Source organism: Cryptotermes secundus, unplaced genomic scaffold, assembly GCF_002891405.2.
Source record: "Cryptotermes secundus unplaced genomic scaffold, Csec_1.0 scaffold55, whole genome shotgun sequence".
NCBI lineage: Eukaryota > Metazoa > Arthropoda > Insecta > Blattodea > Kalotermitidae > Cryptotermes > Cryptotermes secundus.
Window position 1 is genome coordinate 745,977 of NW_019740654.1, and position 12,379 is coordinate 758,355.

The 12,379-nt window shown below is 37.2% G+C and overlaps 1 protein-coding gene across 1 annotated transcript in view; it reads left to right on the forward strand.

The window, feature by feature from the left end:
• The window catches only part of LOC111872332 (RNA helicase aquarius), an 83,152-nt gene that overhangs the window by 62,009 nt on the left and 8,764 nt on the right, over positions 1-12,379 (forward strand). Inside the window, exons 13-22 of the mRNA XM_023866088.2 lie at positions 664-801; positions 1,887-2,104; positions 3,362-3,531; positions 4,485-4,616; positions 6,337-6,471; positions 6,683-6,973; positions 7,052-7,241; positions 8,052-8,176; positions 9,380-9,540; positions 10,257-10,524. Coding sequence (XP_023721856.1) covers positions 664-801; positions 1,887-2,104; positions 3,362-3,531; positions 4,485-4,616; positions 6,337-6,471; positions 6,683-6,973; positions 7,052-7,241; positions 8,052-8,176; positions 9,380-9,540; positions 10,257-10,524 — 1,828 coding nt within the window. The remainder of the gene's footprint in view (positions 1-663; positions 802-1,886; positions 2,105-3,361; positions 3,532-4,484; positions 4,617-6,336; positions 6,472-6,682; positions 6,974-7,051; positions 7,242-8,051; positions 8,177-9,379; positions 9,541-10,256; positions 10,525-12,379) is intronic.

A 12,379-nucleotide genomic window follows, 5' to 3' on the forward strand; every position in this document is an offset into this window, starting at 1 on the left:
CTTGGATAAATATATTATTAGAGGTACCTTATACAATATATTGGCTGTTCCAGTGGTGATTTTCTCTAGCTTCTTTGAAAAGCTGATAGTCACTCAAATTGTCAAGAAATTGTGTATGTTTTGGAACCCAAAGTTTAATTACCACTTTCACATAAAATTCACCATTGAAAAAAAAAATGATTATGGCTGTACTATAAAACTATATGTAAGAATTGTATTTGTGCAAGTTATAAAATTGTGGTTCGTTAAAAATGTCCACTATGGTTGGAGGTCATGTTATATTTCTAACAAGATGGCAGTATAAACCTGAATTTTACTTTTATCTGTCCTTCTGGAAGACTGTGTTTCCCCATTTATGTTAGTGCTGGAATGAAATACACTTTTAGTGTTTTTGTCTTGAATGTCTGTGATACATCTTTATTTTTTTGTAAATTTTGAGCAGTATATGACAGTTTCAAGTGTTTCAAATTCTCTTGTTGATTGCATTTTTAATCTTAGCATTTGTTTTCTATTCTTATATCATTTATTTTATTAATCTTATGAGTACTGTGTTCTCTGTGTAGCTGCTTCTCTGTATCGTCTCCATATTAATCAGGCATTGATGGTTAAATATACATATCTTTCCATTGCTGTATTGGCTGCTGAACTGATGGGATCTTTCAGGGGAGAAGCGACCGTCACGAGTTCGTGCTGATGTAACAGTGAATCTTAGTGTCAGAAATGAGATCAAGGCAGAGTGGGAAAATCTTCGTAAGCATGATGTCTGCTTCCTCATTACTGTCCGTCCTATTGCTACCATAGGTAAGATTCATCCTACTGAATGAAATCAAATATATTTGCAAACAGTGGTGTATTTAAGACTTGAGTCATTGTTGATAAAATGTCATCAGTTTCTGAAATTACCCTGACATGAACCTTTAAGGCTGTAATGAAATAATAGGAAATATGCCTGATTTATACTACACGAAGCTCTTTTCTAGACCTAGTGGGCAAAATAAATGGTAAATGCAAAATTATGTTCAACACAAAATTCAGCTGTTTACATGACCCAAAGACAATAAAACTCCATTATTACATGGGTTCCCAGATACAGAATGAAGACCCACAGTATTTTGGGAAATTTCATGAGAAATATTTATTTTTATATGAAAGTTTTTGTTTATACGAAATTTAATATAAATTTGCAACTAAAATGATATTGTATTTAGGCCTAAATGCATGCCTTATGTAATCAATGTTTTTAAAATAATCCAATATTATCTTTGGTGCAACAGCTGCTGTCATGTCAGTGCCTCCTTAGTAAATCACTGATCATATGCAAGGTCCTGTACCCCACTCAGAGTGATCGAGTAGATTCAGTTGTTTGGACAAAGTTCTGTTGTATTTTAGTGCCCTGTTGCACTGATTTTCATCCATGATATGTATACAGTTGCCGTCTTGTAGTGCACTCAATTTCATCTGTTACTTCACGACATGTTTCGGCAACATAGTGCCATNTACTTTTTAAATAATTTTATAAAGGCAAGCAATGAAATAGATTAGCGTAATTAGGGCACCTGATGATGGCACTATGTTGCCGAAACATGTCGTGAAGTAGCAGGTGAAATTGAGTGCACTACAAGACAGCAACTGTATACATATCATGGCTGGACAAGGTTGTTTATGAAGGAAATTGAAACAAATTTGTTTACAAAGAAAATAAATGGAATCTATTTTGGGAGACATGACTCAATCCGCAGAATATTTGGATCTGCAGTGTAGTGAGGCACATTATGACAGTTTTACTGTATTTTATCCTTTTATTGGCTGTGGGATTTAGTTAAGTATGCCTGTTCAGAAACACTGATATTTTCACTTTAAACAGTAAACAAATTCTGTACTTCCAGGTACCAAATATAGCTACCGTGAACCATTTGTACCACAGGTGGGCCTGACATATGTGCGAGGATGTGAGATAGAGGGAATGCTTGACCAGAATGGACGAGTTATTGAAGAGGGTCCTGAGCCCAAACCACAGTTACCAGGAGAGAAGCGAACTTTTCGTGTGTGGCTAGACTGCAACCAGTACCGTGCTGATATGGACTTGGCAAGCCAGGGAAAAGAGGTCTGTATATAGCGATCAACATTTCTTCAACACAGTTTGTTGAAATTGAGTTTTGTATACAGGTTTTATAGGTAACAGTTTTAATTCCAGAAGCAGTGCCACAAAACTACAAAAATGGACAGAATGTGTTATGAATGATACCAAAGAAATTGAAATGATTTCAGGAGAAATCTGCTCCCTTCATTCAATCAAATTTCATTGACAGATTCTCAGCTTAAGTTTGAAATGTAGTCCAATAAGGGAGAAGACATTCTTTTAGGAGGTGCTTACGAGTATATAAATGTCATTTGCAGATCTGCAAACACATTACCAAGTTCTGATATTGCATTAACCCCTTGACAGAAGAAAATTTCAGTCTTTCACCCCACCTGGAATATTCGCATGTTTGGAGGAAAAGTTACATCATTCTGTGTTCAAGTATTTATAAAAATTATCTAACCAGAGTTGTGACAGGTTGATTGTTGTAAGAGATAGAAAGTCTTTTCATAAGAGAGAGGGACAGATATACTGGTTCAGTATAAGAGAGTGAGAGAAAGAGAAGCTTTGACACCCTATTGCCTCAATGGAAGAACAGTATATAGTAAGATGACTAATTCATGTTCAAGCGGCCTCCGTAGTCTAGAGGTAACGTTCCCACCTCATGACTCGTAGTACACAGGTTCAAACCCGGCGGAGGTCGTGGAATTTTTAAGGGTGGAAAAATTCAGGGAACAAGTCCTCCGGGAGGGACTTTAAGCCGTGGTCCCGTGTCATAGCTTTACAGCACGTAAAAGAACCTCATATCTAGTAAGGAGGTCAATGAGCCAAATTCAAGAACATTTCCTGCCCAACAGTAGTCTCTAACGCCTCTGATATATGGGGGAAGCATTATAGATACCGCTAAGCCGGTGGAGGCCGAACTCGCTGGCTTGGTCGGGACTGATGGTAAGCACCAGCATCGGTAAAGTATAGAGACTGGTAGAATATCATAGAGGGAAGCACAATGGACCAATACTGGTCTAAGTGCATGGGAAAACCCACCCTCTCCAATAACTAACTAACTAACTAATTCATGTTCAAGTTCTCATTTCAGACAAAAGTCCTGTAGTTCTTTTGAGAGCTGTGGTGTGTAACTTTGTATTGGGACACATTTTACTATTGCTTCTCTAATTTCCTCTTCTTCTTCTCTGTCATTTATTGCACTGCTAGTTATCACCATTGCACAGTGCTTGCTGTTGAAATAACACTTGTAATTTAAAAACTGTAACAATTTTTCAGGATGTGTATGAGACCTTTAACATTCTAATGCGTCGCAAACCTAAGGAGAACAATTTTAAGGCAGTGCTGGAAACAATTCGAGAGCTCATGAACACAGAGTGTGTTGTGCCAGGCTGGTTACATGATATCATCCTGGGATATGGAGATCCAGGGGCTGCCCACTACTCCAGGTTAGTTCTTTATTTTTGTGATTTTAAAACCTTCACTCTTTAGTAGTCTATGGTATATCTGTCAATCACAGCTTCTTATTTGCAATAATTTATTTTTATTGGAATGTTCAGTCAGTTATTCAGTATTGAGGGGGTGGGTTTCCCCATGCACCATGACCAGTTTGATCTAGTGTGCGTCCCCCTTTCAATTTCTACTGTCTCCATACCCTACCAGTACTGGTGCTTGCAATCGTTCCCTTTCTGCCAGCGAGGTTTCAGCCTTCTACTGGCAGTGGTATCTGATATTTAGTCCCTTTCTGTCAGTGAGGTCGTCCCTCCTCTGGCAGTGGTACTTAATGCTTCCCCATCTACCAGAGGCATTGGAAACTACTTGGGCGGGACATTTGCGTAATTTAGCTCAGAGGTCTCCTAGAGACATGAGGTTCTTTTACGTGCCATAAATCTACAACATGGGACCCACGGCTTAAAGTCCCTCCCGAAGGACTTGTTCCCTGAATTTTTCTGCCCTTAAAAATTCCATGACATCCACCGGGTTTGAACCCACATACCTTGAGTCATGAGGTGGGAAAGTTACCCCTAGACTACGGAGGCCGCTTATTGGAATGTTACTATGCTACATGTTTCACTCAGTTTTAATCATCATCAGACACATCATAAACAATAATATGTGTCACTGTTCATTACAGAACTGCTTGTGCAACGGATGTTTTGCTGCTGGTCTTATTGTCTAAAATACAGAACAGTAAATATGAATACATAGCCATACAAATACATATGAATTACAGTATTTAAATGTATTAAAATTATTTATCAATAAGTAGTAAAATTCTTAGAGTACCAGTTGTTTTTGGTTTTATGTTAAAATTGTTTTAATGTGGGGTTCTTTGGTTTCTTTTTCTAACCTTGCTAGATATATCTGCCCTTAACATTTACCTTAATGGACTTACTTGCAGAATGCCTAATGAGATTGCAACAATGGATTTTAATGATACATTCCTGAATCTGGACCATCTTCGAGCCAGTTTCCCAGAGCATGAAATTCGTGTACAGACTGATGATCCAAAGAAACTGGTACCTCCCTTCAGGTAAGCATCATGTTGTGTGTGTGAAATTTCTTTATTTTATTCCGTCATCACAACAAGTAGTATGGACACACCATACATTCGTCATTTCTAACAACAGATTTTGGATCATTAACCCTTACACTGTTGCGGTCGACATATGTCGATCTCTGAGAAACATGGCGTCCTTGCTACGATCGACAAAACCCATATTACGACTTTAGAGTTTCAGATCTCAGGTTTCTTTGCACCAATATCATTCAAACTTGGCGGGTGCATAGAGTCATCTGTTTGGAACGTAATGAAGCATCATTCATTTCAATGGCTGCATTCTTCTGCCCTCTGGCTTTAGAAATGTAAAAGGTTGCATCTGCACAGCGAGGCACGCGCCCCGTAGTCATGTGACGTGGGTATTTCACAGGGCTAGTAAAAATGACTTTGTATGAGGGGGTACCCAAAAGAAACTGAACTTATTTTTTTTTAAACTTATTTATTCAAATTTTAAGCACAAACCTTCAATCCCATTCAAAGTACTCTCCACTTACACTAATACACTTGTCTAGTCTTTTATTCCATTTTTCAAAACATTGTCTACATTCATCTTTTGAGATGCTTGACAGCGCCTCCGTCGTTTTTTCCTTCACCTCAGCAACATCAGCAAAACGCTGAAAAAAAGTTCTGATCATTTCGGGACTCTTCTTTCAAAGCACAGCATGCTTCCACGCGACCTTGTTTTTGTTCAGCAGTCAGCAGTCGTGGCACGAATTTCACAGCCACCCTTTTCATTCCCAAATCTTCTGTCAAAATTCGCTGAACTGAGCTCCAAGTCACTCCTGACAGCTCCACAATTTCTTCAATGGTCCGTCGTCGATCTTCCTTGATGATTTCACGAATTTTTTCAACATTTTCATGTGTTCGGGCCATGGAAGGACGACCAGAACGAGGTTTGTCATCAATTGACATTTCACCATTTTTGAAACGGGAAAACCACTCAAACACTTGGGTTTTCCCCATAGCATCGTCCTTGTATGCCGTTTTTAACATTTCAAGAGTTTCTGTTCCACTTTTCCCGAGCAAAAAGCAGAATTTCGCTGCCGCACGCTGTTCACGAAAATCATCCATTGCAAAAACGACGATCACACAAAACAGTTGTCACTTTAAACTCTGCCGAAACTAGTCCTTACCTTCTGAAGCAACAGTAGTCGGCTTATCGACTCAGGAATGTTAGCTCTATGTGCTCATAGCGGCAAAACGCAGTACTACAAAAACTCTGCCCACAAAAAAATTAGTTCGGTTTCTTATGGGTACCCCATCATATTTTCTAAATATTTTTTTCTTAAATAACAGATGACATCAAATTTACCATAATATGACATTCTTAAGCAAACTAGTTACAGAACTTATTAGTTCACGTGTACAGGTTTAGACTTATATCTGGGTGGTGTTCCAACTCAACTCTCTTATATGCAGTAAAGCGCAAATGTTGTGTCTGTAGTGAATATTCTGCTACAACTGTTGTGTAGAGTCCAATTTGTGATCTTGTCACTACATTTGAGATTTGTGTCTTGTTCAGTTTTTAATACCCAGTGGGCATTTCATGCATGCTTACAATTATCTCCAGTATAATAATTAAAAGAAATCTGATTTGTAAAATTAGAGACCAGAATTTGATTTATTGTAACTTTGGCTTCTGTCAGTCATGTTACAATGTACTGAAGCATGTAATTATTTGTGGATATAACAGGCTAACGTTTGGTGAGGTCTTAAGCAAGAAACGATATTCAGCAGACACTGATGAATTGAAATCTTCCAAGGTGATCACTGTGCAGCCTCATGTGATCCCAAGCAGAGGACCATACCTGTTCAATGAGCCCAAAAAGTAAGTTTTATTGGTCAATTTTATGGATCAGGACATTAGAAAAGATTGGGGATTTATTTCTTGATTGGTTCACAGAAGAGCAAAGGATAAATCTTTGGGTTGTCTGTATGTGTTATGTCTTTTAGGCCAGAACATTACATATACTGCTGAATCAGATAATGATATTCCCATATGTGCTTCTAATTTCTTGAATTTTGTCCTGTTCATGTAGGAATGCAATTCCATTCACACCCACGCAGGTAGAGGCAATTCGTGCTGGAATGCAGCCAGGCCTGACATTGGTTGTGGGTCCACCAGGAACAGGGAAAACAGATGTGGCTGTTCAGATAATCTCAAATCTTTACCACAACTTCCCGGCACAGCGGACGCTCATTGTTACTCATTCAAATCAGGCCTTGAATCAGCTTTTTGAGAAAATCATGCAACTTGATATTGATGAGAGGCATCTGCTGCGTCTTGGTCATGGAGAAGAAGCTCTTGAAACGGAGAAAGACTTCAGCAGGTTTGCAGAACTCTTAATGAACACATCATCTTGAGGCTCTTGAAGATCTGAGGGTTGATAAACATGAACTTCTTTCAGGTATGGGCGAGTGAACTATGTTCTGGCAAAACGCTTGGATTTGCTGATGGAAGTGCAGAGACTTCAGGATAGTCTGAAAGTCACTGGTGATGTTGCTTACACATGTGAGACTGCAGGCCACTTCTTCCTGTATCACATCTTGGCTCGATGGGAACGCTTCCTCAGTAGAGTCCGTCCACGTTCAGGCAAGGTATGATTCAAGCCATCGTTCAGCACTCTCCAAATGTGGACTCCTGGACTTTGTTTTGTTCTTTTGCAATTACAAATGATAAGGTTGCATATATGCACATAAGAGGTACAAGTACAGAAGTACAGCTGTCTCTGGTCATTGTTAATTGCCATGTCATGAAGATGTGGGGGGGAGTAGAAGTATACTTCCATGCATTCTTGGCACTAGAGTGGAGTGTGTGGTCAGTGTCATGCTTCGGCAGCTTTACTCCCAGAGGAAGAAATTCCAATATACCCATTGAGTAGAAGACTGGGTTGACCCTGGAGCTGTCGTGAACGTAGTGGAGGACCCACCTCTCTCTCTCTTTCTCTCTCTCTCACACACACACACACACACACATGCGTACACCCACAGGAGGCTCCATCAAAGAATTGGTATTGGTAGGATTTCAAGTTCTTGAATGATGTTTTGCAAGCAAGTTGGAGGTACTTCAGTTGGATTTCTTCCTAGAATAGAAATGTTGAGCCACTTAAGCATAGGAACTGTTTTCCCATAGGTGTAAGTTGTCAGAACATAAAGCTGACCAGTTACCTCCAACTGGTGCCAAAGTGAAAGACATAGCTAACTTTGCCTCTTAGGTCCACCATATCTTGATGGCATAGGTACATTGTCACACTTTATTTTATTATTCTAAGAATTTGAATTGTCCTGTATAACAGACAGTATGATTTCATATATTAATTCTTTGCTAACTTACAAGTGTTCTGAATTCCTGGTCAGCAGCAACATATTAAAGAGGGTAATTTCACTATAAAATATAATTCTTTCCAGATTATTCCAGTGAGAACTGTTAAAGATGAGTTTCCATTCCACCGCTTTTTTGATAATGCACCAAAACCTCTCTTCAAATGTCAGAATTATGAAGAAGATATGGAAATTGCTGAAGGTTGCTTCAGGTGAGATATTAATATGTGAAATTAAGACTGTAGCCTTCTGGAATGTGAAGCCATGTAGTTTGATCCCTTGCAGCTTGCATTTAAATTGCCACAAATCCCACTTGTAGCAGTATGATTACAGACATTATATTAATTTTTGTCATCTTTCGTGTATGTAAATAAATACAGTGCACTGTTTGGTATAAAGGATAGCACAAAAGANTATAAAGTGACAGCCACCGAGTTGTACTGTAACAGCCGCCAAGTCGAGACGTAGAGTCAGCCAGTCAGTTGTATTCTGGCATTTGGAGTGTAATATTTGTGATACTGCAGATAGCAGTAATCGTCAGATTGTAATTTGGGTGATTGTAAGAGCGAGTGTGAAATAAAATTCGCTACATCGAATACATCGAGAATTTATTTGTCGCGATATACCCCGCGATACGCGACAACTGGTGTCAGAAGTGGGATCAGTAACGCAAACACGTTACAATATTAAAGAGGGTAATTTCACTATAAAATATAATTCTTTCCAGATTATTCCAGTGAGAACTGTTAAAGATGAGTTTCCATTCCACCGCTTTTTTGATAATGCACCAAAACCTCTCTTCAAATGTCAGAATTATGAAGAAGATATGGAAATTGCTGAAGGTTGCTTCAGGTGAGATATTAATATGTGAAATTAAGACTGTAGCCTTCTGGAATGTGAAGCCATGTAGTTTGATCCCTTGCAGCTTGCATTTAAATTGCCACAAATCCCACTTGTAGCAGTATGATTACAGACATTATATTAATTTTTGTCATCTTTCGTGTATGTAAATAAATACAGTGCACTGTTTGGTATAAAGGATAGCACAAAAGAGCCATCTCTTGATGACAAGACAGAATACTAGTACAGTCTATATACAAACTGAAAAGCATCTCAGAGACATACTGCAGCTCAGCAAACAGAGTAGTTAGCCATCTCTTGAAAATGACATTAGTCAACACTGGGTTAAAAAGAATAAAAGATTGAACGTTTGAAGCCTCATATATTTCAAAATTCAATACATATTTGTTCAAAAGAAAATAAAATGTATGTTTAGAATCCTTAATGTTAGATGCTTCCAATGTTTTTGTTAATACTGTATAGTATAGTGTAATATTTTATGTATCTGTTAATATGAAACTGTCATGTGGTAAAGGACCAGTGAAATAAATGTAAGGTCTTAATGTCTTTAACAGGTATCTGGAGAAGATATTCACTCAACTTGAAGAGTTTCGGGCATTTGAACTGCTGCGCAGCGGGTTGGACCGTTCAAAGTATCTGCTTGTGAAGGAGGCAAAAGTGATTGCCATGACTTGTACCCATGCTGCACTCAAACGGAGGGAATTAGTTGATCTTGGTATGTAGATTAAACTTATGGTGGGCTGTGTTCAGTAAGTATTAATATAAGCAACTAACCAAGCCTGGCAGCAGGTCCCTGAAAGTCCATATTTAAACACAGTACTGAGTTCTTGCAAGTTCTAGCTCCCTTGCCTCCTGTCATCCTTTCTTCATGAGATTCAGCTAAATATTATTATCCTGTCTGCCCAACTGAAGCTCCATGCCCACCCTTAATTTGCCTATTTTTACTATCTCAGCACTATTTTTTGTGACATATATAAACCAAAAAGTTCCCTGTTGTCTGACATCCTAATATACACAGAGAGATGTGACTAAAATACCAAGACTTCTAGACCAGCAATTACTAATCTGTAACCTTGAATTTATGTTATGAATCATGAATTAGAATTTCTAACACTAGTCCTTGCAAACATCTCTCCTAAGCAAAGTGTGTTTTACTTTTTCTTATTTTCCTTTTCTCCCAAGTTTGTAGACTCAAGTTCTGTACTCGTATTTTGAAATCACTGAAAATGTACTTAAGAGAAGTAAAAGTAAAATGGAAACATGAGGTGAAGGTTTTGAGAGGTATTATGGGTGATTTTCTTATTGCTAGTATGAGGTACACTATTTTGGATATTTCAGTGTACAAAATTTTTCATTGCAAATATTAACTCTGTGATACCTGCAGCCTTAATGGATCAAGCAGCAAGGAGCTTTACATATCTTTGTTTTCAGGTTTCAAGTATGACAACATCCTAATGGAGGAGGCAGCACAGATCCTTGAGATTGAAACATTCATTCCTCTGCTGCTGCAGAATCCTGAAGACGGCTTTAGTCGACTTAAACGCTGGATCATGATTGGTGATCACCATCAGCTGCCACCCGTAATAAAAAACATGGCATTCCAAAAGTACTCCAACATGGAACAGTCTCTCTTCACTCGCATTGTGAGGCTAGGGGTGCCAACTGTTGACTTGGATGGACAAGGCCGAGCAAGGCCAAGGTTAGTGTTTAGTGTTTTATTCTACAGCAACATGTAAGCTTATAGGGTGTGAACAGTTGAACTGTATGAATGGTGCTATCTTCTTGGATATAATTGCTATGTACTCTGGTAGATGTTTACTAGGATTTTGAAGTAATATACTGCTTCCATCTTCAGCAACTTGCTTGCTTGGCTGTCTTCTCTGCTTTTCCTCCAAAATATCCATAAGCGCAAGAGGATGGCTAAGATGAAATATCATTAAGAATTATGAAATCTAGTGCTCCGTATATCTTGTCTCATTTAACATATTTATATAATGAGATCCTACTAACAGGTATTTTCCCGGAGAGACTGAAGTTTTCTGAAGTTGAACCGCTCTACAAGAAAGGTGATAAAGCTGAAATTTCTAATTACCGTCTTATCTCACTTCTTCCAGCTCTTTCTAAAATCATTGAAAAAATTATTTATAAAAGACTGTACTCCCATATAAATATGAACAATATCTTGGTTAAGGGACAATTTGTATTTAGAAAAGAATCATCCACTAAAATGGCAATGTATAATCTTCTAAATAATATATTGACTTCCCTAGACAAAAAAAAATTATGTGGGTGGTTTATTTTGTGTTTCAATTGTGTCAACCACAATGTATTCCTGGAAAAAATGAACTCTTATTGAATCTCGGGTACAGCAATCAAATTAATGACATCATACCTTGAAAATAGTATCAAAGAACAATTATGAAAGATATTAAACTTAATAAAGTATTTTCAAAATGGGAGCAGGTCAAACATGAAGTTCCACGGGGCTCTATATTGGGACCACTATTATTTCTTATTTACATAAATGATTTCCCATTTTCCTTAAAGAAATTAGCTCAACCTATATTATTTGCGGATGACACAAGTATTATTATAATCTAATTCGAGTCCTGAAGAATTTAGAAGTAATATTATTTCAGTTTTTAATGAAACAATGACATGGTTTAATAGGAACTTTTTAACTCTAAATTGTGATAAAACACATTTCTTACAATTCTTTTTAAAGAAGCATAGAGAAATAGAAATCCAAATTACATCAACCAACTCATTAATTACTAACATCAATTGCTCTAAATTTTTGGGAATAAATATTGATAGCACCCTGTCTTGGAAGAATCATAGTACTGTGTTATAATAAAGATTAAATAAGGCCTGCTTTGCAATAAAGCCCTTTATGTCATGGTAATGCCCCCCTCAGTATGAGTATCTTTAAAATTCAAAATAGAATCATAAGAGTTATGTCTGGTTCAGGCAAATTGATTCATGTTGGGATTTGTTAAAAAAATTACAAATATTGCCACTCCAGTCTCAATATATGTTTTCCTCGCTTCTTGTCGTTATTAATAATAAAAAGTACTTTACATCTAACACAGAGATTCATCATATTAATACCCACTATAATAATAATTTATGCCTACCCTCTACAAATTTATCAGTAGTACAAAAAGGAGTGCTTTTCTCTGGAAGCAAGATTTATAATCACTTACCTTTGAATATTAAATTGTTATCTAAAGACATTAAGCAATTCAAATCTTTATTGAGAAGCTATCTCACTGCACATGCATTTTATAGCATTGTTGAATTTTACAAAACAATTTCCCAATGAATACCTTTACATTATTTAGTTAATAGTTGTAATTTACATTTATTACCACATTTGTATTAATTCTATGTAAAATTGTTTCAGATGGCTGCTGTAAGATTTATGACATGTATATGAGATTTACTGTTATACTGTTGTTTTATATTTATAATGACAGTTTCTATAGCCTCTAGGTCATTTGACCTTGTATGGATTAATGGAATGTAATTAAATAATTACTTACTTACTTACT